The 26,952-nt window shown below is 43.5% G+C and overlaps 1 protein-coding gene across 1 annotated transcript; it reads right to left on the bottom strand.

Moving 5' to 3' along the window:
- Window positions 1-177: 177 nt before the first annotated feature.
- Window positions 178-26,882, bottom strand: LOC124037966 (serine/threonine-protein kinase NLK2-like). Its single transcript, XM_046353279.1, has 11 exons — window positions 25,323-26,882; window positions 25,016-25,145; window positions 24,443-24,498; window positions 24,059-24,165; window positions 19,045-19,130; window positions 17,608-17,817; window positions 11,991-12,092; window positions 3,811-3,897; window positions 3,431-3,629; window positions 3,193-3,286; window positions 178-3,077 (listed from the first exon to the last, which is right to left on the bottom strand). The coding sequence occupies exons 1-11, from the start codon at window positions 25,631-25,633 to the stop codon at window positions 3,029-3,031; spliced, it is 1,431 nt and encodes a 476-aa protein (XP_046209235.1). The 5' UTR covers window positions 25,634-26,882; the 3' UTR covers window positions 178-3,028.
- Between the last annotated feature and the right edge of the window lie 70 nt (window positions 26,883-26,952).

Raw genomic sequence — 26,952 nt, forward strand, 5'->3', positions numbered from 1 at the left:
TTCTGAACACAAGAAAAAGTATACAACCAAAAAGTCAAACATTGTATGGGGGGGGGGGCAAAAAATAACTTGCAATTTGAGGGAGCAGCCCTTAAGTCAACAACCTGACACAGTACAATGTAAGGTTGCCCTTTGAGCCCCCTCCCCATTGATAAGCGGACAGACACCACACAGGAATAGTTTCCAGTGACTATCCATTTATTCATTCACTACTTTACTCTAGTCGTTTTCTTAAGAAATTCAAGTATTTGTTGGGAGCACAAGTCCAAAACGTTTCCTAAAACATGACAACAAAAAAAATAAACCAACCAACAGAATTTTAACATTTTCAAAACAGCAGTATTCAACATCGGTTTCATATTCAGAATAATCCCCAAAAAACAACACAAATATCACTTTTTTTTCTTCTTGTCATCAGAAACATTTCTAACATAAACATCCCCAGGTGTAGTCTTCTCTCCAGTGCCTATTGAGCTCATGAACAAAGGATGTAGACTCGCTTCCTTTTCCTTCAGTAGTGAGTCCCAAATGGCACCCTATTCCCTATATAGTGCACTACCTTTGACCAGACCCTCAATAGTAGTGCACTACAAAGGGAATAGGGTGTCATTTGGGATGGACGATAGATCTGAAGAGAACTGGACATCTGAAAGCAAATCCCTAACAGTGCTTCTCTCCGTTAGGGATTTGACCAGTCTTCTCTTCTCCTATCAGCACCAATGAACGAAAGAAGGGGAGGATAAGAAGCTGCTTTAAGCTACTGAACTGCCAGAGGAGGCTCCTCCAGTGAGGAACGGGATGTCCTTATTGGCTTCTACATTAAGCATAGCTGAGTCATACTCCTTAGTGCACACTGTAGGAAAACATTTTGCAACAAGTTTCTTACTGAACAAGTTCAAGTAGTCCCTCCCAGTTTTAGTCTGTTTGATTTTTTTGGTGCCTAATGAAAAAGACTCTGCTATAAAAGGCTAACAGAGACGAGAGGACAGTGTGAGGGGGATAGAGAGAAGAAAGGAGGGTGTGAGGGAAAGAGACGTACCCTTGTGAGCTCTTCTAAAACTCAGCCTGCTTGGGCTTTCTACTAAAGACAATAGCAAATTTGTGAAACCAAAAAATAAATCTTAAATGGATCACATCACAAAACATAAAAATATGAATCATATTTCCGAAAATCTAATTAATTAACATCACCACAAGGTAGGTATGTCCACGGCGACAACTCCCATTGCACTGCATTCAAATCCAAAAGCCTCTTCCTTTAAAAAAAATCTTTATATATCATAAATACAGACATGCATGTTTAAGTGAAACATTCTGGCAATCCCCGTCAACCACTTAGCCTACACTTCCAATAGCACCATCAGGTGGCGGGACAAGGGCCTGACCACTGCCATGACGGCAATGCCAACTAGCACAGTGCAGCATCTTCAGGAGCCTCATTTTAGTTAGTACTAGCTCCAGTCAAAGAGCTTCAGCGCACAGAGCTTTGCGGTTCCTCTTTGTGGAGAAAAAAAAAAAAGTTGAGGCACACTGTTATTGGTGAATAATATCGGTGTGTTTTTGTGTGGTCGGATCCACAGTCTTTGCAACGGAACACCTGAGCCGTGAACTCAACTGGAAATAAACCCACAACCAATGAAGGAAAAACAAAACACCAACACATTTCAACAAGCTGTTCTTCCTGCCATCTGTCCCTCATCTTCCATCCCTCTTTCCAAGAGGGAGCGACAGAGGTTAAGGACAGCGATTTAGTACAAAGGAATGACATCACGTTACAGTGCGTAGTAGTTGAGTTGGGTCTATGTACACTTCACCCAGTAGACTCTCTGGGTTCCCTTTTTGACTCCAACTGTTTTTGAGGTAATGAAATCATTGAAGCAGAAAACTGCACTTTACCTTAAATTCTACACAGACACATGTGAGCGTGCGCACACACACACACACACACACACACACACACACACACACACACACACACACACACACACACACACACACACACACACACACACACACACACACACACACACACACACACACACACACACACACTGAAAGGGCTGACTACTCAGTACATGGGCACAACACGTGCTCAAGCTCGAACCGCCACTCACAGAGAAGCTAAAAATAAACACAAATTAAAATATAAAAGAATATGATTTTAAAAACATGGGCGAGGCTCCATCTGCCTCAGAAGCCGTGGCCCCACCCAATCAAAGAACCAGGTCAATTTGTTGTCTTGGAAATGGTTTGATCTTATGGACGAGGGCAGATTGGGAGGGAAGATTCAAAAGTAGCACGGGGTGAACCTCAAGGCCAGAGGTTGCATTGTGGCGCAGATCTAAAACCAGTTTACCGAAGATATTGGGAATGGGCCCAGTGAAACTATCAAACCAAATCAATGATAAAGGTAGGGTCATCAATGTGACATTAACATGACTAAGTCACTAAAAGCACAGGTAAGAAAGTATGGTATCGCCAGGAGCACGTTGCTTAGACGCTTTTCATCATATTGCACGAGGCTGGAATGACTTAAAAATTAACAGAGCAGAACAATTATTCAACATAAATTAATTAAACAGCTATTCCTTTGTCTCCACCTTAAACCAGATTGGAGCACAACACAACCAACATCAACTATTCTAGTAATGTTTCCAATAATTTCCCTATTCTACCACTTTTCCTCTTTATTCCTTTAAAAAAAATTCAGCAGCACATTTTAGTTTTCAGCATTGGGGAAATGCCTATAGCCTTGGTGTAGTCAAGTCTTCACCAGTGTCAATAGTAGTTTTCATAGTTGGGAACTGTAGTTGTCATTGAAGGGAAATGTAGTCTTTAGTAAAAGTGAGCATTTCCTCCAACAGACACGGTTCTTCTCTCTGAGAGGCTGGCGTACTGTTTCATTCACACCTCCCCTCCATCCAGAGAAACCCAAACCTATCTCTATTATATTGACCAAAGCAAGTCTTGTTCTTTTTATCAAACTGAATTTCCCATGATTCTTCTTGTACTTGAACGATACTTCCCTTCATCTTTCCTCCTTCCTGGAGACTTTGGAGGAATGCCACGCAGTAGACCTGAGAGATCAAGAAAGATAGACAAACAAAGAGAGATGAAGATAGAGCATGGAAAAATAGTATTTTAAGCTGCATGTATATTAGTTGTGTTCATCCCTCCCTTGGTGTTCCTCACCTGATGAAGGTCTTGAAGGCGGCACTCTGGGGGTTAATGCACAGCGGCACTCGTTTCCCCTGCTGGTGCTCTGTTATGAAGCGATGGATGAGCTCTGATAGAGCGAGAGAGGAGAGATTGCGAGAACGAGATCGCAACAGGCCATCAATTTCAATAACAAGCGGGGTTGGAAAATAGTCAAAGAGAAGAGAATTGAAGAGAAAGAGGAGTAGAGGGAAGAGCACCAGATAGCTCATACCTTTTCCCTGCCAGACAGAGAGCAGGCTGTTATCGTAGCTGTGGCTGAAGTTCCGGTCGGCGGGCGGTTCAAAGTCACGCGTGTACACACGCCCGCTGGGCACGGAGTAGCAGCACTGACACATGCACGTGTGGTAGCGCAGACGGCCCTCGTCCAGGTAGGGATGGGAGAGGGCGTCGCTGCCCGAGATCCGTTTGGCCTGAGTCACACACATGGAGAGAAAGTTGGTCCCTCTCTAATCTTGTATTTTCTCCCTTACTGTAGCGATCTATGCATTTTCCTTCTCAGAGGTAGCTAGCTACATGTTCAGCTCTTGTTGCTTAAACTTCCCTATAAAGAGGTAGACAATTGTGTGACAATAGACTCCTGTCTGCACTCACCGGATCAAACACCAGCATACGACACAACAGGTGCACGGCCTCGTGGGTCGCCCCGTCCGACAGCATATATAACACAGAGAGCGACGGCTGAGGGGGAGGGGGGGCGAGAGATTTTACATCATGAACTGCTGCACCTGGGTTTAGATAAGGACTGTGTGTGGGGTATAGATTCGATATTATCTGGGCCCGGTTTCCCAAAAGCATCTTAAGGCTAAATTCACCAATTAACTTAGTCTTCCTTTTGGGAAACTGGGCCATGAGCAGTAATATTTTGGCACCCTTGCACGATTCTCTATTTCTTCAAAAATATTTTGGGGGGGTTTTAAACATAAACACACACACATTTGTCAGGAGATGACAAACGTGTTTGTTTGTGTTTATGTTAATACCCCCCCTCTTTTTTTAAGAAATAGAGAATCGTGCAAGGGTGCCAAAATACTGTGTCCATCTTCCATGCATAGCCTACAATCCAAGTATAAAAAGTATAAGAAATTAATTTTATATAGCATACACCATCACAATAAATCGAATATGTAGCCTATTTCATAAAAACAGAATAGCATATTCTGAGTTGTCCTTATGTTAGGCCCTGATCTAGCTATGCCATAATTCATTGACAGACAAGGTTTGCTTAGAATTACGTGACATTCTTTTATAGTATGAAGAATAGAATTGAACATAGCTGAATAAAATATAAAGCATATTTTCCACCAAATGATTTCCGAAGGACACATGCAGCTATTCAGTGTTGAACGATTATTGACAAAGAAACAGGGGCTCCGATATACTTAATTTGGAGTTATTAATGCAATGTTCGTTGTGATACAAACTTAGAACGTATTAAAAATCTAAACATATAGCCTAAGACTGCATGATGTGACAAATTATTTGAAAAAAGTCACATGAAAGACATGAGCTCTTCTCCTTGTGCAGGCTCCACATACTTCATCATTCTCTCATTCACAATTTGACAAGCAAATCAAATCAAAATTGATGTCAGATACGCATGGCTAGCAGATGTTAATGCGAGTGTAGCGAAATGCTTGTGCTACGAGTTCCAACCATGCAGTAATATCTAACAAGTAATCTAACAATTTCACAACAACCACCTTATACACACAAGTGTAAAGGAATTAATAAGAATATGTACATAAAAATATATGAGCGATGGCCAAACGGCATAGGCAAGATGCAGTAGATGGTATAGAGTACAGTATACACAGTGGGGCAAAAAAGTATTTAGTCAGCCACCAATTGTGCAAGTTCTCCCACTTAAAAATATGAGACAGGCCTGTACATTTCATCATAGGTACACTTCAACTATGACAGACAAAATGAGAAGGAAAAAAATCCAGAAAATCACATTGTAGGATTTTTTATGAATTTATTTGCAAATTATGGTGGAAAATAAGTATTTGGTCAATTACAAAAGTTTATCTCAAAACTTTGATATATACCCTTTGTTGGCAATGACAGAGGTCAAACATTTTCTGTAAGTTTTCACAAGGTTTTCACACACTTGCTGGTATTTTGGCCCATTCCTCCATGCAGATCTCCTCTAGAGCAGTGATGTTTTGGGGCTGTTGCTGGGCAACACGGACTTTCAACTCCCTCCAAAGATCTTCTATGGGGTTGAGATCTGGAGACTGAATAGGCCACTCCAGGACCTTGAAATGCTTCTTACGAAGCCACTCCTTCGTTGCCCGGGCGGTGTGTTTGGGATCATTGTCATGCTAAAAGACCCAGCCACGTTTCATCTTCAATGCCCTTGCTGATGGAAGGAGGTTTTCACTCAAAATCTCACGATACATGGCCCCATTCATTCTTTCCTTTACACGGATCAGTCGTCCTGGTAGCTTTGCAGAAAGACAGCCCCAAAGCATGATGTTTCCACCCCCATGCTTCACAGTAGGTATGGTGTTCTTTGGATGCAACGCAGCATTCTTTGTCCTCCAAACACGACGAGTTGAGTTTTTACCAAAAAGTTATATTTTGGTTTCATCTGACCATATGACATTCTCCCAATCTTCTTCTGGATCATCCAAATGCTCCCTAGCAAACTTCAGACGGGCCTGGACATCTACTGGCTTAAGCAGGGGGACACGTCTTGCACTGCAGGATTCGAGTCCCTGGCAGTGTAGTGTGTTACTGATGGTAGGCTTTGTTACTTTGGTCCCAGCTCTCTGCAGGTCATTCACTAGGTCCCCCCGTGTGGTTCTGGGATTTTTGCTCACCGTTCTTGTGATCATTTTGAGTGTGACTGTTTGAGGTTGTGGACAGGTGTCTTTTATACTGATAACAAGTTCAAACAGGTGCCATTAATACAGGTAACGAGTGGAGGACAGAGGAGCCTCTTAAAGAATAAGTTACATGTATGTGAGAGCCAGAAATCTTGCTTGTTTGTAGGTGACCAAATACTTATTTTCCACCATAATTTGCAAATAAATTAATAAAAATCCTACAATGTGATTTTCTGGATTTCTTTTCTCATTTTGTCTGTCATAGTTGAAGTGTACCTATGGTGAAAATTACAGGCCTCTCATCTTTTTAAGTAGGAGAACTTGCACAATTGGTGGCTGACTAAATACTTTTTTTGCCCCACTGTACATATGAGATGAGTAATGTAGGGTATGTAAACATTATATAAAATGGCATTGTTTAAAGTGGCTAGTGATACATTTATTACGTACATTTTTATCATTATTAAATTGGCTAGAGATGAGTCAGTATGTTGGCAGCAGCCACTCAATATTAGTGATGGCTGTTTAACAGTCTGATGGCCTTGAGATAGAAGCTGTTTTTCCAGTCTCTCGGTCCCAGCTTTGATGCCCCTGTACCGACCTCGCCTTCTGGATGATAGCGGGATGAACAGGCAGTGGCTCAGGTGGTTGTTGTCCTTGATGATCTTTTTGGTCTTCCTGTGACATTGGGTGGTGTAGGTGTCTTGGAGGGAAGGTAGTTTGCCCCCGGTGATGCGTTGTGCAGACCTCACTACCCTCTGGAGAACCTTACGGTTGAGGGCGGAGCAGTTGCCGTACCAGGCGGTGATACAGCCCGCCAGGATGCTCTCGATTGTGCATCTGTAGAAGTTTGTGAGTGCTTTTGGTGATAAGCCGAATTTCTTCAGCCTCCTGAGGATGAAGAGGCGCTGCTGCCCCTTCTTTACCACACTGTCTGTGTGGGTGGACTATTTGAGTTTTTCCGTGATGTGTACGCTGAGGAACTTAAAACTTTCCACCTTCTCCACTACTGTTCCTCGATGTGGATAGGGGGCTGCTCCCTCTGCTGTTTCCTGAAGTCCACGATCATCTCCTGTGTTTTGTTGACATTGAGAGTGAGGTTATTTTCCTGACACCACACTCCGAGGGCCCTCACCTCCTCCCTGTAGTCCGTCTCGTCGTTGTTGGTAATCAAGCCTACCACTGTAGTGTTGTCTGCAAACTTGATGATTGAGTTGGAGGCATGCATGGCCACGCAGTCATGGGTGAACAGGGAGTACAGGAGAGGGCTGAGAACGCACCCTTGTGGGGCCCCAGTGTTGAGGATCAGCGGGATGGAGATGTTGTTACCTACCCTCACCACCTTGGGGCGGCCCATCAGGAAGTCCAGGACCCAGTTGCACAGGTCGGGGTCGAGACCCAGGGTAAGCAAAATGGAGTGGGTCTAGGGAGTCAGGTAGGGTGGAGGTGATATGGTCCTTGACCAATCTCTCAAAGCACTTCATGATGACGGAAGTGAGTGCTACGGGGCGGTAGTCATTTAGCTCAGTTACCTTCACTTTCTTGGGAACAGGAACAATGGTGGCCCTCTTGAAGCATGTGGGAACAGCAGACTGGGATAAGAATTGATTGAATATGTCCATAAACACACCAGGGAGCTGGTCTGTGCATGCTCTGAGGATGTGGCTGGGGATGCCATCTGGGCCGGCAGCCTTGCGAGGTGAGGACGTGGCTGGGGATGACGTCTGGGCCAGCAGCCTTGCGAGGGTTAACACGTTTAAATGTTTTACTCACGTTGGCTGCAGTGAAGGAGAGCCTGCAGGTTTTGGTAGCGGGCCGTGTCGGTGGCACTGTATTGTCCTGAAAGCGAGCAAAAAAGTTGTTTAGTTTGTCTGGGCGTAAGACATCGTGGTCCGCGACGGGGCTGGTTTTCCTTTTGTAGTCCGTGATTGACTGTAAGACCCTGCCACATACCTCTCGTGTCTGAGCCGTTGAATTGCGACTCTACTTTGTCTCTATACTGACACTGAGCTTGTTTGATTGCCTTGTGGAGGGAATAGCTTCACTGTTTGTATTTGGTCATGTTTCCGGTCACCTTGCCCTGATTAAAAGCAGTGGTTCGCACCTTCAGTTTTGCACAAATGCTGCCATCAATCCACGGTTTCTGGTTGGGGAAGGTTTTAATAGTTGCTGTGGGTACAACATCAACAATGCACTTGCTAATAAACTCACTCACCCAATCAGCGTATTCATCAATGTTATTGTCTGACGCTATGCGGAACATATCCCAGTCCACGTGATCGAAGCAATCTTGAAGCGTGGAATCCGATTGGTCGGACCAGCGTTGAACAGACCTGAGCACGGGTGTTTCCGGTGTTAGTTTCAGTCTATAGGCTGGGAGCAACAAAATGGAGTCGTGGTCAGATTCCGAAAGGAGGGCAGGGAAGGCTTTATATGTGTCGAAGTTAGAATAACAATGATCCAGGGTTTTTCCCGCCCGGGCCGCGCATTCGATATGCTGATAAAATTTAAGGAGCCTTGTTAAAATCCCTATGTGGTTTCCAGTTAACACAGAGTAAAATTCATCTCTTTCAGGGCCGTCGAGGCGTCTGCTTGGAGGGGGGATATTACAAGACTGTGATTATGATCAAAGAGAATTCTCTTGGTAGATAATGTGGTCGGCATTTGATTGTAAGGAATTCTTGGTCAGGTGAACAAAAGGACTTGAGTTCCTGTATGTTGGTATGATCACACCACGTCTCGTTATTCATAATGCGTGAAGAAGCCGGGTGGTTGTACTGACTCTGATGACGTATCCAGAGGGAGCCATATTTCCGTGAAACAAAGAACGTTACAATCTCTGATGTCTCTCTGGAAGGCAACCCTTGCTCGGATTTAGTCCTCCTTGTTTTCAAGAGACTGGACATTGGCGAGTAGTAAACTCGGGAGAGGTGCGCGATGTGCCCACCTACGGAGCCTGACCAGAAGACCACTCCGTCTGCGGCGCCGTTTTCTGGGTCGCCGACTGGGATCCGATCCATTGTCCTGGGTGGTGGACCAAAGTCGTATTCCTGGTCGAAATGTTGGTGAGTTGACGTTGCTCTAATATCCAATAGTTTCTCCCGACTGTATGTAATAAAACCTAAGATTTCTTGGGTAACAATGTAAGAAATAACACATAAAACTAAAAAAACTAAAATACTGCATAGTTTCCTTAGAACGCGAAGCGAGGCGGCCAACTCTGTCGGTGCAGGAAGTAATATTCTGACCCATCAGACTAATATTAATTTAAATATTGTCTTTACATATGGCAATATACACTACAAAACCAAAAATATGTGGACACCTGTTCGTCGAACATCTCATTCCAAAACCATGGGCATTAAGAATTAGCTGGTCCCCCCTTTGCTGCTATAACAGCCTCAATTCTTCTGGGAAGGCATTCCACTAGATGTTGGAACATTGCTGGGGGGACTTGCTTCCATTCAGCCACAAGAGCATTAGTGAGGTCGGGCACGGATGTTGGATGATTTGATCTGGCTTGCAGTCGGCATTCCAATTCATCCCAAAGGTGTTCGATGGGGTTGAAGTTCTTCCACACTGATCTCGACAAACCATTTCTGTATGGACCTCGCTTTGTGGCATTGTCATGCTGAAACAGGAAAGGGCCTTCCCCAAATTATTATTATTATTATTATATTAAACTGTTGCCACAAAGTTGGAAGCACAGAATCATCAAGAATGTCATTGTACGCTGTCGCGTTAGATTCGTCCATCCGACTGCCAGATGGTGAAGCGTGATTCATCACTCCAGAGTACGCATTTCCACTGTTCCAGAGTCCAATGGCAGTCACTCCAGCCGACGCTTGGCATTGGTGATTTTAGGCTTGTGTGCGGCTGCTTGGCCATGGAAACCCATGTCATTAAGCTCCCGAAGAACAGTTCTTGTGCTGACGTTGCTTCCAGAGTTTGGAACTTGGTAGTGAGTGTTGCAACCGAGGACAGATGATTTTTACACGCTTCAGCACTAGGCAGCCCGCCCAGTTCTGTGAGCTTGTGTAGCCAACCACTTCGCGGCTGAGCCGTTGTTGCTCCTAGACATTTCCACTTTACAATAACAGCATTTACAGTTGAAAGACGTTGAAAGACACTGAACACTTTAGTAAGGCCAATTTTATTCCTGATGTTTGTCTATGAAGATTGCATGGCTGTGTGCTTGTTTTTAGACACCTATCAGCAACAGGTGGCTGAAATAGCCAAATCCACTAATTTGAAAGGGTGTCCACATACTTTTGCATATATAGTGTATCTGTGGAATTATTTTTGATTTAGAATGAACAAAAGAAATACATGTAATCCGTAGCCTGCACTCGAATAGCAAATGGAGGTTACGTTTTCTAATATGCAAGCATATACGGCGCGTCCATTAGGCGAGGAGAAGCTTTCCCGAAAGTAAATGGAATTAAATTGCCAAAATTATATAGAGAAATAAATCAAATCATTCAAAATAGAATACTAAAGCAGGATTTAGCCATGGAAGATCATTAGCTTCTTTAAAAAAAAAAAGACTTGTGGATGGTTTTAAAATCACATTGCCTACAGTCGGAAGGAAAGGCAGCGTGCACAATTTGGGCAGATTCATTGTCGAGTTGCGATGGCCTGTGAAAAGTGGGGAGACCAAGCTAGGCATATCGCAATTTAAAAATACAATCGCAGGGAAAAAAGGCAAAGAAAGAAGAAACATATCTGATATAGCTTATAGACTAGACCTACTCTAGGTTATACTCACTCACTCATGCATTGATTGTTATTTTTTGCTAACACTGAGTTATATTATGACTATCCAACCTATTCATCACACTACAAATAGTAGGCTCTTACATAAGTCAGGAAATGCGATTACACATGTAATGTTTTTATTATAAAAAGGTGCATTTTTATGGGGGAAATTATCTTCCCCAAAACAACTCACGCGCTGTCGATGTATGCTTGTAAAGCGGATTAATGTGCTTCATTTTAAGAAGTGAGCAAGAAATATAGCAGCACAAGAAAGCTGGGATCCTCTTTCAAACAGTGGCCAGTGTTTGCACACGCGATGACACGATGGCGCAATGGCTGGGCTTTTAAGAACACGTTTCACTCGGATCTGTAAACTATGTGCTCTCCAACCGTGTTCCAGGGGTCCTATGCCTAGGCTACGTTTGGAATGATTTGGCCACTTTAATTGTGATACAAACCTTATTTAAAAAATATAGGCCTATGGACTAGGCTACATATAGTGTGAGACTATGATTATCATGCATCTGTCGGAACAGGGGCAGAAACAAATCTATAATACATGTCATCACATACACAAATAGCAAATGGAGGACACTTTTCCTGCGGTTCATCTTCATACCAGCCAGGTAGGCTACTCCTGTTGTAAAGTGAAGCAATGTGCTTAATATTAGGAGAGTTGAGAAATAAATAGTAGGCCTAGCCTACAGAAATCCGATGGGATCCTCCCTCCCTTTCAATAGAGACCTTCAAAACTCTATTTTCTCACACAAATGCATAGCCTATAGAAATGTTCATGGGCTCTCACAAAGTGTTCAATTGGATTTTCTTTTACATTTGCATTGATGTCAGAGTGATTAGAGGGACAATAAGTACCAGACCATTAGCTACGGGCAGTTAGCAAGTTTGATAGGATACTAATGACCATCAGTGGCATCAGAGCGCAGTTTTGGAGAAGTCTAGTTACCGTGACTAAACGGTCACATGGAATTTGATTGCGGTCATGACTCGTGACCGCAGGTGTGGTGGTAAAACGGTCACTGTAACAACCCTAGTCTGAAGTAAGGTATTTACATTTGTAAAGTGCAAGGGGGACAATATTTGACCACAAGTGTCTCATAGTAATACGGTCAGAAGGTCAGATCAGTTAGGGAGTAGTTCATAGGTTCAGTGAGGAGGAAGTACCGGTTTGTGAGGTCCTCTCAGGATGTGAGCTCTGGCCCCCTCACAGGCAGATGCCATGGCAGAGAGAGGAGGGGTACCCAGCAGATCAGTGATCAGATCCAACTGAGGGGTAGAGGGAGAGAGAGAGAGAGTGAGAATATAGAGAGTGAGGGTGAGAGAGATTTTAATGACAACAAACCTACATTTTAAAAATGACCATCCACAAGTGCCAAAAATTCGATACATTTGATTATTATTAGATAAAAGTTAAAATTATTGCCCAGACAGATTACACCTTCCCCTCTTTCCTTTGCTTTCCCTCTTTCCTCCCTCACAACCTGTTGAATATGGTTCTGTGCCTCCCACCCCTCAACTAGAGCTGTGGCGGGCACAACATTTCGTCAGTACGTGATTGTCAAGCAAATAACTGTCGGTCTCACGGTAATTGACCGTTAATTAACAAACACATTTAGCATCTCCTGGCTTCCACACATAGCCTACAAGCCACTGATGGCAACCTTTGGAACATCTACATTTTAAAAAGTATAATAAATCCATGTAATATAGCCTACACCTTGACAATAAATCAGTTATTTATTTTAGACAAGTCTAAAGAAACATGATATGAAGAAAATGTAGTCTATTTCCGAAGAACAGATTAGCATACTCTGAGTTGTCCTTATGTTGGGTCCTGATCTGGCTATGCCAAATGGAAGTGTGCTACACTAGTTCATTTAGCAGACAAGATTTACTTAGAATTTCATGGCATTATTTTATATTATGAAGAATACAATTGAACAAAGCTGAATAAAATAGAAAGGATATTTTCTCCAAAAGATTTGAGGGAGTGTGCACATGCGGCTATTCTGTGTTGAGCGGTTAACAAATAAATAAGTATTCCTATATGTTTAATTTAGAGTTATTAACGTAACTTTAGTTGTTCTACAAACATTGGGCTATATACTTAGATTTTTAATACATTATAAGGCTGCACGATGCGACTAATGGTGATTTTTTTTAAGTAACCTGAAAGGCAAGCTATAAACACTTCATCAGTCTCTCATTCACAATCTAACAAGCACTTAATAATGCCTCGAATTTCATAGCGGCATCCCCTTTGTGTGGCCGTAATGCACCCTAAAAAAAATCCACGCCCTTGGCCCTAAGTGCTGCGATGTGCCCCTGGCCCTAAGTGCTGCGATGTGCCCTTCTCCCTGAGTGCTGCTTCCTCCGAAGCAACTCTCACTCACATGGCTCTCCATCACAGGCTACAAGTGAAGACCGACATATTGGGGACGCAACTGCGCAAGTCCTTATCCAATTCCGAGGTGCATATTAAGGATATTGGAAGAACTGTCCAGATTTACTTATTTAGCCAACAAGATGAGTAGGCCTTATGAACAGAAAAAGTGTACTTATTCTATGCGAGAAATACATATCCCCCCAAAAAAATGTTTTACGTAATGTGGCTGACGCAACAGAGCAGAACGTTTAGCTTAAAATGTTGATAAACTATTTGGTTATTTCTTCACATTATAAGCGCAGCAATACACACAGCAGTAGGCTATAAGAGCGAATGTTCCATTAGCGGAAAACGAGAGACTAAAAAACAGCTTCTATCTCAAGGCCATCAGACTGTTAAATAGCCATCACCAGCAGAGAGGCTGCTGCCTACACAGAATTTAAATAATTGGTCACTTCAATAAATGGAACACTAGTCATTTTAATCATGTTTACATATCTTGCATTACTCAACTCATATGTATATACTGTATTCTATACTATCTACTGTATCTTAGTCTATGCCACTGACATTGCTCATCCATACATTTAAATATTCTTAATTCCATTCCTTTAATTAGATTTGTGTGTATTAGGAATTTGTTGTGAAATTGTTAGATATTACTTGTTAGTTATTGCTGCACTGTTGGAACTAGAAGCACAAGCATTTAGCTACACCCGCAATAACATCTGCTAAACACGTGTATGTGACAAATACATTTGATTTGAACACCATTATCAAGTGACCGCAAATGCTATTATGCATGTAATGCTATTATGTATGCCAGTTAGGCTCTTCACCCTTTGTAAGAAGTTGTTTGGCCACTTTAGTTGTGATGCAAACCTCAAAACATGAAGGCCTATGGGCTACGCTATATATATATATCAGCAACAATCGCTGAAGTTGGAGACTTTTATCTCCCTCACCAACTTTAAACATCTGCTATCTGAGCAGCTAACTGATCGCTGTTCAGATAGCCCACCCAATTTACCTACCTCATCCCCATACTGTTTTTATTCATTTACTTTTCTGCTCTTTTGCACACCAGTATCTCTACCTGCACATGACCATCTGATCATTTATCACTCCAGTGTTAATCTGCTAAATTGTAATTATTCGCCTACCTCCTCATGCCTTTTGCACACAATGTATATAGACAATTTTTTTCTTCTACTGTGTTATTGACTTGTTTATTGTTTACTCCATGTGTAACTCTGTGTTGTTGTTTGTTCACACTGCTATGCTTTATCTTGGCCAGGTCGCAGTTGTAAATGAGAACTTGTTCTCAACTAGCCTACCTGGTTAAATAAAGGTTAAATAAAACAATTTTAAAAATAAAAATATGGAGGTGTGCGACTATTATTCGTAAAAAATGCCCCCAAAAAAGGCGTTATTTCTTGCATTACGCTGGGCATCAGTGATATTATATAATTCACAAGTGATAGGCTAATATTGTCACCCATCAGACTATTCTTGATTAAATCTGATCTTTACATATACTAAATAATATACAGTACCAGTCAAAAGTTAGAACACCTATTCATTCCAGGGTTTTTCTTTATTTTGACTATTTTCTACATTGTAGAATAATAGTGAAGACATCAAAACTATGAACACAAGCCTCCCGGGTGGCGCAGTGGTTAAGGCCGCTGTACTGTTCCATCAGAGACTCTGGGTTCGCGCCCAGGCTCTGTCGCAACTGGCCACGACCGGGAGGTCCATGGGGCGGCGCACAATTGGCCTATCGTTGTCTAGTGTAGGGAGGGCATGGCCGGTAGGGATGTCCTTGTCTCATCGCGCACCAGCGACTCCTGTGGCGGGCCGGGCGCAGTGCGCGCTAACGAAGGTTGCCAGGTGCACGGTGTTTCCTCCGACACATTGGTGAGGCTGGCTTCCGGGTTGGATGTGCGCTGTGTTAAGAAGCAGTGCGGCTTGGTTGGGTTGTGTATTGGAGGACGCATGACTTTCAACCTTTGTCTCTCCCGAGCCCGTATGGGAGTTGTAGCAATGAGACAAGACAATTGGATACCACGAAATTGGGGGGTAAAAAATAAAAATACATTTAAAAAAGATCATTAAAAAAAACTTGTAGTAACCAAAAAAGTGTTGTATAAAATTCTTCAAAGTAACCACCTTGATTACAGCTTTGCACACTCTTGGCATTCTCTCAACCAGCTTCCTGGACAGTAGTCATTACTTTAAGACATGAAGGTCAGTCAATCCAGAACATGTCAGGAACTTTTGAAGTTTCTTCAAGTGCAGTTGCAAAAACCATCAAGCACTATGATGAAACTGTATTCTCATGAGGACCGCAACAGGAAAGGAAGACCCAGAGTTAGCTCTGCGGCAGAGGATAAGTTCATTAGAGTTAACTGAACCACAGATTGCAGCACAAATAAATGCTTCAGAGTTCAAGTAACAGACATCTCAACATCAACTGTTCAGAGGAGATTGCTTGAATCAGGCCTTCATGGTCAAATTGCTACAAAGAAACCACTACTAAAGGACACAAATAAGAAGAAGAGACTTGCTTGGGCCAAGAAATATGAGCAATGGACATTAGACCGGTGGAAATCTGTCCTTTGGTCTGATTTTTGCTTCCAACCGCCCTGCTTTTTCTGGTGACACTGTCAGTGATTTATTCAAGGCACACTTAACCAGCATGGCTACCACAGCATTCTGCAGCAATACGCCATCCCATCTGGTTTGCGCTTAGTGGGACTATCATTTGTTTTTCAACAGGACAATGACCCAAGACACACCTCCAGGCTGTCTAAGGGCTATTTGACCAAGGAGAGTGATAATGCTGCATCAGATGACCTGTCCTCCACAATCACCCGACCTCAACCCAATTGAGATGGTTTGGGATGAGTTAGACCGCAGAGTGAAGGAAAAGCAGCTAACAAGTGCTCAGCATATGTGGGAACTGTTGGAAAAGCATTCCTCACGAAGCTGGTTGAGAGAATGCCAAGAGTGTGCAAAACTGTCATCAAGGCAAAGGGTGGCTACTTTGAAGAATGTAAAATAGAAAATCTATTTTGATTTGTTTAACACTTTTTGGGTTACTACATGATTCCATGTGTTATTTCATAGTTGATGTTTTCACTATTATTCTACAATGTAGAAAATCGTTTTTAAAAAGTTATATATATATATATATATATTTTTTAAACCTTGAATGTGTAGCAGTGGTCAACAGGTGAAGATGCAGATCCCATCCTCGTCGCCAAAAATGTTTTCGAAATTCAGTACTGAGATAGACCTGGTAACTTCTCCAAACAACCATCTTCATTTAATATCAAATAATTATTGCAATAATGAAGCCGACGACCCCACACTCCGAAGTGTGTTGCCGAGTGCTTAACTGATAATGAAAAAAAAAACAGATCTTATATAGGACCTAAAAAATGCTTAGTCAGGCTGGTTCCAACCTCACCCATGCAGAGTGGGGGCACCATAAGCTACTTTGGGTTCATCCCGTGGTCATCTCCATGGTAGTTGTTCTATCCCTCCAGGCTATGTTTCCCAGATGCCGGGATGATGAGACAATGAGGGTTTTGTTCTATTCCTCCAGGCTCCCTTTATCTATGTCACACCCACCACATCTTATCTATGGAATGCCAGCTGTAGGTTTTTACCTAGCCATCTCTTAATCAGTTGCCAGACCAAGCTTCAAAAGTCTCCTCTTAGTTCATTCAAAATGAAGAGAGAGAAATGTCTTACTATTAGTTATGTATATAATCATTAACTATTAATATCAAACAAATCAGGTGAATATGAAAATGTTCAATCACAGTAGGTGTGTGCAACCTGTTGACTGGTATTGTATGTGCAAAATTTGTTTTGATTTAGGATGGATCGTTATCACGCACCTGTATAAAAATGCATGTCATCTATGCACTTAAATAGCAAATGGAAGACGCTTTTCCCGTGGTTCATTTTCATGCCAGACAGGCTATATTCCCGTTGCAAAGATAACCAATGTGCTTAATATTAGGAAAGTTTAGAAATAAATATAGTAGGCCTAGCCTATAGAAAGCTGATGGGATCCTCCTCTTTTTAATAGAGACCATGACCCTGTTTTATTGCGCAATTGCATAGCCTATAGAAATGCTTCGCAACATGAGCTCATGAAATGTTTAATTCGATTTTGATCACATTTGCATTGATGTCAGAGTGATTAGGGGAACAATTGAGTACCAGGCAGTTAGCAAGTTTGGTAGGCTACTAATGACCATCAGCAGCATCAGAGCATGGAGAAGCCTAATTAACATGACCGTGGAATTTGACTGCCTTCATGACTTGTGAACACCGATGTGATGGTAATACGGTCACCGCAACAGCCCTACCCTCTACCTGTTGTATGGGGCTCTGGGCCTGGAACAGGATGCGTCGACCCAGTAGTTCAGCAAAGATGCAGCCCACCGACCAGACGTCTATGGCAGAGCCGTAATGGCGGCTGCCCATCAGCACCTCAGGAGCCCGGTAGTACTGAGTCACCACCTCCTGGGTCATGTGACGAGATGGGTCTGGCTCCTCCACACGTGCAAGCCCAAAGTCACAGATCTGAGAGAGAGAGAGGGAAGAGAGAGAAAGTAGTGAGTGGAAGAGGGGGAATTTAGTTACATGATAATAACACTTAGTATACAAAACATTAATAACACCTGCTCTTTCCATGACAGACTGACCAGGTGAAAGCTACCTTTTTGATGTCACTTGTTAAATTCACTTCAATCAGTGTAGATGGAGGGCATTTTTAAGCCTTGAGACAGTTGTGACATGGATTGTGTATGTGTGCCATTCAGAGGCTGAAAATGGGCAAAACAAAATATTTAAGTGCCTTTGAACAGAGTATGGTAGTAGGGGCCAGGTGCACCAGTTTCACTGCGTCAAGAACTGCAACGATGCTGTTTTTTTTAACGCTCAACAGTGATGGGTTCGGATTTCTAAACTTTAAATATTGTCAATCATCAGTTATACTAGAGCCATGAGGGGTGCCATAGTCTAGGGTCTACACTAGAAGTTAAGGGTTATGTGTAGGAGGAATGTATATGGTGGATGCAATTAAGCTTGGAATGTACTGACTGGAGGAAAGAATGGGTGGAGAGCCGTGGATTAGTGAGGAAGAGGGTCAAGGTCAGGTCACATTAAGGGAGAAGGAACAGTTTATTGCCCATATCATTTAACTTCCTTCCTAGCAATAAAGATGTAATGTTTAGAGAAGGAGGAGACTCCATCCAAATTAGGGTATATATACTACCTCTGGTGGAAATATGTTTTTGTCTTATGCAGCTGTATGACCCAATAGGTGAATAAACTTGGTCTAAGCTTTACTAATCGCCCATGAGTTTTAATAAGTTCATTTAGAACCTAACAACAGTTTCCCATGTGTATCAACAATGGCCGACCACCCAAAGGACATCCAGCCAACTTGACACAACTGTGGGAAGCATTGGAGTCAACATGGTCCAGCATCCCTGTGGAATGCTTTCGACACGTTGTAGAGTCCATGCCCCAACGAATTGAGGCTGTTCTGGGGGAAAAAGGTGTGCGGGGGTAGAACTCAATATTAGGAAAGTGTTTGTAATGTTTGGTATAATCAGTGTAGGTTGACCAGTGTAATTACAGCATAATACACATGTATGTTTGTCAAAAGGTGTATAGACAAAATTCTTCAGCCCATATTGACCTCTACTAAGTTTTTTTTCTTGACTAGCATAATGCTTCCTTGTATGTCTTTTGAGGAAGTTCACACACAGATTCACACGCCAAAACAAACGTGTACACCGTTACCTTGAGCAGGCAGTTGCTGTTGACTAACAGGTTCCCAGGTTTGATGTCCCTGTGCAGGATGCCAGCAGAATGCAGGTACTTCAGCCCTGAGAGAAAGAGAGCCACTGTTACTCATAATGGTTCAAATACAGACCCTAGCCAAATCAAATCAAATTTGTCACATACACATGGTTAGCAGATGTTAATGCGAGTGTAGCGAAATGCTTGTGCTTCTAGTTCCGACAATGCAGTAATAACCAACAAGTAATCTAGCTAACAATTCCAAAACTACTACCTTATACACACAAGTGTAAAGGGATAAAGAATATGTACATAAAAATATATGAATGAGTGATGGTACAGAGGGGCATAGGCAAGATGCAATAGATGGTATCGAGTACAGTATATATATATATGAGATGAGTATGTAAACAAAGTGGCATAGTTTAAAGTGGCTAGTGATACATGTATGTCACGCCTTGGTCTTAGTATTTTGTGTTTTCTTTATTATTTTGTTCAGGCCAGGGTGTGACATGGGTTTATTGTGGTATTTCGTATTGGGGTTTTGTGTTATTGGGATTGCGGCTGTGTAGGGGTGTTGTATGGGCTTGGCTGCCTGAGGCGGTTCTCAATCAGAGTCAGGTGATTCTCGTTGTCTCTGATTGGGAACCGTATTTAGGTAGCCTGGTTTCGCTTTGTATTTCGTGGGTGATTGTTCCTGTCTCTGTGAAGTTTCACCAGATAGGTTGTAATAGGTTTCACGTTCCGTTTGTTGTTTTTGTATATGTATAAGTTTTCATGTATCGCGATCTCTTTATTAAAGACATGAGTAACCACTACGCTGCATTTCGGTCCGACTCTCTTTCTACAAACGAAGAACGCCGTTACAATGTATTACATAAAGATGCAGTAGATGATATAGAGTGCAGTATATACGTATACATATGAGATAAATAATGTAGGGTATGTAAACATTATATTAAGTAGCATTGTTTAAAGTGGCTAGTGATATATTTTACATCAATTCCCATTATTAAAGTGGCTGGAGTTGAGTTAGTGTTGGCAGCAGCCACTCAATGTTAGTGGTGGCTGTTTAACAGTCTGATGGCCTTGATAGAAGCTGTTTTTCAGTCTCTCGGTCCCAGTTTTGATGCACCTGTACTGACCTCGCCTTCTGGATGATAGCGGGGTGAACAGGCAGTGGCTCAGGTGGTTGTTGTCCTTGATGATCTTTATGGCCTTCCTGTGACATCGGGTGGTGTGTAGGTGTCCTGGAGGGCAGGTAGTTTGCCCCCGGTGATGCGTTGTGCAGACCTCACTACACTCTGGAGGGCCTTACGGTTGTGGGCGGAGCAGTTGCCGTACCAGGCGGTGGGTGATACAGCCCGACAGGATGCTCTCGATTGTGCATCTGTAGAAGTTTGTGAGTGCTTTTGGTGACAAGCCAAATTTCTTCAGCCTCCTGAGGTTGAAGAGGTGCTGCTGCGCCTTCTTCACGATGCAGTCTGTGTGGGTGGACCAATTCAGTTTGTCTGTGATGTGTACGCAGAGGAACTTAAAACTTACTACCCTCTCCAATACTGTTCCATCGATGTGGATAGGGGGGTGTTCCCTCTGCTGTTTCCTGAAGTCCACAATCATCTCCTTAGTTTTGTTGACGTTGAGTGTGAGGTTATTTTCCTGACACCACACTCCGAGGGCCCTCACCTCCTCCCTGTAGGCCGTCTCGTTGTTGTTGGTAATCAAGCCTACCACTGTTGTGTCGTCCGCAAACTTGATGATTGAGTTGGAGTCATGCGTGGCCACGCAGTCGTGGGTGAACAGGGAGTACAGGAGAGGGCTCAGAACGCACCCTTGTGGGGCCCCAGTGTTGAGGATCAGCGGGGTGGAGATGTTGTTATACCTACCCTCACCACCTCGGGGCGGCCCGTCAGGAAGTCCAGTACCCAGTTGCACAGGGCGGGGTCGAGACCCAGGGTCTCGAGCTTGATGACGAGCTTGGAGGGTACTATGGTGTTGAATGCCGAGCTGTAGTCGATGAACAACATTCTCACATAGGTATTCCTCTTGTCCAGATGGGTTAGGGCAGTGTGCAGTGTGGTTGAGATTGCATCGTCTGTGGACCTATTTGGGCGGTAAGCAAATTGGAGTGGGTCTAGGGTGTCAGGTAGGGTGGTGATATGGTCCTTGACTAGTCTCTCAAAGCACTTCATGATGACGGAGGTGAGTGCTACGGGAGGCGGTGGTCGTTTAGCTCAGTTACCTTAGCTTTCTTGGGAACAGGAACAATGGTGGCCCTCTTGAAGCATGTGGGAACAGCAGACTGGGATAGGGATCGATTGAATATGTCCGTAAACACACCAGCCAGCTGGTCTGCGCATGCTCTGAGGGCGCGGCTGGGGATGCCGTCTGGGCCTGCAGCCTTGCGAGGGTTAACACGTTTAAATGTTTTACTCACCTCGGCTGCAGTGAAGGAGAGGCCGCATGTTTTGGTTGCGGGCCGTGTCAGTGGCACTGTATTGTCCTCAAAGCGGGCAAAAAAGTTATTTAGTCTGCCTGGGAGCAAGACATCCTGATCCGTGACTGGGCTGGTTTTCTTTTTGTAATCCGTGATTGACTGTAGACCCTGCCACATACCTCTGGTGTCTGAGCTGTTGCGATTCTACTTTGTCTCTATACTGACGCTTAGCTTGTTTGATTGCCTTGCGGAGGGAATAGCTACACTGTTTGTATTCGGTCATGTTTCCGGTCACCTTGCCCTGATTAAAAACAGTGGTTCGCGCTTTCAGTTTCACGCGAATGCTGCCATCAATCCACAGTTTCTGGTTAGGGAATGTTTTAATCGTTGCTATGGGAACGACATCTTCAACGCACGTTCTAATGAACTCGCTCACCGAATCAGCGTATTCGTCAATGTTGTTGTCTGACGCAATACGAAACATATCCCAGTCCACGTGATGGAAGCAGTCTTGGAGCGTGGAATCAGATTGGTCGGACCAGCGTTGAACAGACCTCAGCGTGGGAGCTTCTTGTTTTAGCTTCTGTCTGTATGCAGGGAGCAACAAAATGGAGTCGCGGTCAGCTTTTCCGAAAGGATGGCGGGGGAGGGCCTTATATGCATCGCGGAAGTTAGAATAGCAATGATCCAAGGTTTTACCAGCCCTGGTTGCACAATAGATATGCTGATACAATTTAGGGTGTCTTGTTTTTAGATTAGCCTTGTTAAAATCCCCAGCTCCAATGAATGCAGCCTCAGGATATATGGATTCCAGTTTGCAAAGAGTCAAATAAAGTTTGTTCAGAGCCATCGATGTGTCTGCTTGGGGGGAATATATACGGCTGTGAATATAATCGAAGAGAATTCCCTTGGTAGATAATGCAGTCGACATTTGATTGTGAGGAATTCTAAATTAGGTGAACAGAAGGACTTGAGTTCCTGTATGTTGTTGTGACCACACCACGTCTCGTTAACCATAAAGCATACGCCCCCGCCCCTCTTCTTACCAGAAATCAAATCAAATTTATTTATATAGCCCTTCGTACATCAGCTGATATCTCAAAGTGCTGTACAGAAACCCAGCCTAAAACCCCAAACAGCAAGCAATGCAGGTGTAGAAGCACGGTGGCTAGGAAAAACTCCCTAGAAAGGCCAAAACCTAGGAAGAAACCTAGAGAGGAACCAGGCTAGAGAGAGAGAGAGAGAGAGAGAGAGAGAGAGAGAGAGAGAGAGAGAGAGAGAGAGAGAGAGAGAGAGAGAGAGAGAGAGAATTAGAGAGAATTAGAGAGAATTAGAGAGAGAATTAGAGAGAGCATATGTGGGGTGGCCTGTCCTCTTCTGGCTGTGCCGGGTGGAGATCATAACAGAACATGGCCAAGATGTTGAAATGTTCATAAATGACCAGCATGGTCGAATAATAATAAGGCAGAACAGTTGAAACTGGAGCAGCAGCACGGCCAGGTGGACTGGGGACAGTAAGGAGTCATCATGTCAGGTAGTCCTGGGGCATGGTCCTAGGGCTCAGGTCCTCCGAGAGAGAGAGAGAAAGAGAGGAGAGAATTAGAGAACGCACACTTAGATTCACACAGGACACCGAATAGGACAGGAGAAGTACTCCAGATATAACAAACTGACCCTAGCCCCTCGACACACAAACTACTGCAGCATAAATACTGGAGGCTGAGACAGGAGGGTTCAAGAGACACTGTGGCCCCATCCGAGGACACCCCCAGACAGGGCCAAACAGGAAGGATGTTTGTTTCTGTCGGCGCGATGCGTGCGTGGAGAAACCGTGCTGGCTGCACCGACTCCGATAGCGTCTCTCGAGTGAGCCATGTCTCCGGAGCCTGACCAGAAGACCGCTTCGTTTGCCTCTTTTACGACGTCGTTGTTTTGGGTCGCAGGCTGGAATCCATTCCGTTGTCCTGGGTGAAAGGCAGAACACAGGATCCGCTCCGGGAAAGTCATATTCTTGGTCGTACTGATGGTGAGTTAACGCTGCTCTTGGTCCTTCTGTAGCTCAGTTGGTAGAGCATGGCGCTTGTAACGCCAGGGTAGTGGGTTCGATCCCCGGGACCACCCATACGTAGAATGTATGCACACATGACTGTAAGTCGCTTTGGATAAAAGCGTCTGCTAAATGGCATATATTATTATATTATTATTATTATATTCAGTAGTTCTTCTCGACTGTATGTAATGAAGCCTAAGATGACCTGGGGTACCAATGTAAGAAATAACATGTAAAAAAAACAAAAAACTGCATAGTTTCCTAGGAACGCGAAGCGAGGTGGCCATCTCTGTCGGAAGTAAAAGCCAATTCTCCTTCAGTGTTTGCAGTCAATGACAACATGAATCTATCAATATGGCTCCATCACATGAAACAAGCTGGCTCCTTTAAACCTACAAACCCAGAAAGGCTAGGGGGCAAACTCACAAATGGGTTGTTTTTGGACTCAGGAGTCAACCTTTAACTTTTGACTTCCACTTCCTTTTCAACTTTGCCCCTGTCCCTACTCCTCTCTCCGTTTCACTCACCTCTGAGGATCTGGTAGAGGAACACCTTGATGTGGTCGGTGGTGAGGGGCTGGGGAGACACAATGACTTTGTGGAGGTCACTCTGCATCAGTTCAGTGATCACGTAGCTACATGGCCCCACGGTCAAGGAAACAACAGACAACTATAGGATGTGGATGGACCACATAGAATAAAGCGTAATACTCCATCTATCTATATTAAAGTTAAATGTATCTATCTATCATAACACAAGACTATCACTAAATGGTATCATCTCTGTTTAGGTTTATCTTGATTTAGATTGTACTATGTAGATTCAGACTGTTTTGAAAGGAAAGTGCAGGAGTGAACGATGGCTGACACATAACAGTCATGTGTGCACATGGATGTGCGTGTGAAGGATACATTTCCTCGAAGCAGTCGATCTGTGGAGGCTGCAGAATGTCCAGCGCTGACAACACCTGTAAACACACATCATCATCATCACCTTTCTCGTTGTTTTAATGATTAGCGATCTAAAAGGACAAAACAGACAGACGAACGGTTAAAAGCAGTGAGTGGCCATCCTATCGCCTCTGACCACAGAACATTGGCCGTCATTTGGTGTTCATTTTCTGACGATTGTACATCGCCACCATTCATCAACACTCAGCAAGTGATCTACCGTTCACAGCAAACATTTGTTATGGCACTTCTTGTCCTTAAGTGTCTAAACTATAACAAACCTCTAACTTCAGTGATATTTGTAAAGCAAGCCTCTATATGGAAACATATCAATGAGCAGTGTGAAGATGCATCGCTATGTCTTGTGTTATGGATGCAATACTGTATGAAAATGTCTCCAATGGCACCTTTTTCCTATAGTAAGTACACATTATTTATTTTTTTAACAGAGTATAGGAAATAGGGTGCCATTTAGGATGCATCCTATGCGGGTTGTGCAGTCCTGTGTATAGATGTATTGCTATCCATTCTTACGTTGTCGTGCTTGAAGAAGCAGAGCATCCTCAGCTCTCTGAAGACCCTCTTACAGGAGACTAGGTTCTGGAAGACATTGGGCATCTTCTTCAGGGCTACCTTACGCCCGTCACGAGGGTCTGTCACTGACCTGCAGGAGCAATATGAAGAGAGGCATCTGTTAGGGTCACCAATGGGGAGGGCACGTGCACAGCATGTCTATCTCATTCCCTTGTCAGATACACACCCTTTTTTTTGGAAAGGAAAAACATCATGCAAAAACTCACTTGGAAATCAGTCAATTCTTATTTGAAATTGCACAACTTACCAGACCACACCAAATGCGCCATAACCGATAGGTCGATCAGGCTCCATCTCAGCAGGGCTTGGTACTTCACTGGCAGGACTACTATGGGGCTGTGGTACAGCGGCCCCGCCGCCGGTGCTTCCCCCAAGAGATGTTGGATGTCGTGGCGTCCCCGCCGGGGCAGTGGGTCCAGTCAGACTCGGAGTTGCAGTGAGGCCCGTGGAAGTGGCTCCAGTTGAGGTGTTGACGCAAAAATACTTATGGCCTAACTCGGATCCGGGGAACAGGTTACCACATACTGTCTGCTGCCGGCCTGTACCATGGAATGCCATTCTATTTCAAACCCCTATCAGAATAATTCATTTGGGAGCTATGTCTAATACTGTACTCACTTTGAGCGTTGCATACATTACATATACATGATGCTAGAGTCTCACTTCAATGTTCTATGCAGGCATGATTGACTATGTTTCTTGCGTGTAGAACATGCAACGGAGAATGTAAATAATGTCTGATATGGTTGGCAACTATCTTGCAAGATATGTAATAACAGGAGCAGTGCTGTTTAGCTTGCTATTAGACTCGTCGTGGAATCACCAGTATTGGCTCCAGTGAGGTAGGTAGGTCACGACAAAAACATATATAATTAGCAATGCGTGTTCCTGAGCTAACGTCATATAGACAGACACAATCGCTATCTAATTGGCCAGTGATCACACAATCAATGCAAGTCTGGTTGGGGGAAACAATGCCTGTCACTGTCAATACATTTGTACTTTGTTTTGTGGCCTAATTTTACGACGAGAAAGAAGTCTCCCCTTAGCTAACAATGTTGTTACATTACCTGGCTACCAGCTCGCGCTACATTAGTTTATTGCCCGGGCTCAGCTAGCTACCTTTGTCTGGTTGAAGTTAACTAACGAACTAGCTAGCTAAACCTTAAACGTAGACACACCTGTGTTTGCATATAGTTAGCCGAGTAATTACACCAGCTTATTATATAGCTAACCAGTTGCACTGTGTTGCGGAGGTAGCTAAATAGAGGTAGCAAACGCCCATTCCATCCACTTCAGATGTCGGTCAATGAAATTAAGTGTCGTAGAACGTTAGCTAGCTGGCATCAGCCCGATTGCTAACCAGCTGTTCCATGCCCCTTATATATAGCCGGTATTTAGCAAGTAGACTATCGTGACCCTATATATTTGCTTTGAGCAAAAACACTTTCAGTAGACGAAACGATTCCAGGAAAATGAACGAAAAAACAAGCCAGCAAACGTTGTTCGCAGCGCGAGGAAATCCTATTTGATTTTACACAACGAAAGTCAGGTTTGCATCGCTAGCTGCGTTAGCCGGGGTTGTCAGCTAGCTAAATTGCTAACAAACTAGCCATATCATACCCAAAGCTAAAAGTGCCAAGAGAGATTAAACGAGCTGCTATGTGATAGATTCCATCGCTCTTCTCTATATCATCTGCTAAACATGTCTTCCGAATGATCCCTTTCTTTCTTGGAAATCAGCTGTTTGAAAGAGTGGGATAGTGAGTGAGTTGGGGGATGGATGGCAAAGGATGAGAAAAGGTGGGGGAGGGTTAGACCACTAGTGTAAACAATGCCATGGACAATAGATCAACGGCTCATATAATCACTATTCA

This window comes from Oncorhynchus gorbuscha, linkage group LG06 (assembly GCF_021184085.1).
Source record: "Oncorhynchus gorbuscha isolate QuinsamMale2020 ecotype Even-year linkage group LG06, OgorEven_v1.0, whole genome shotgun sequence".
In the NCBI taxonomy this organism is placed as follows: domain Eukaryota; kingdom Metazoa; phylum Chordata; class Actinopteri; order Salmoniformes; family Salmonidae; genus Oncorhynchus; species Oncorhynchus gorbuscha.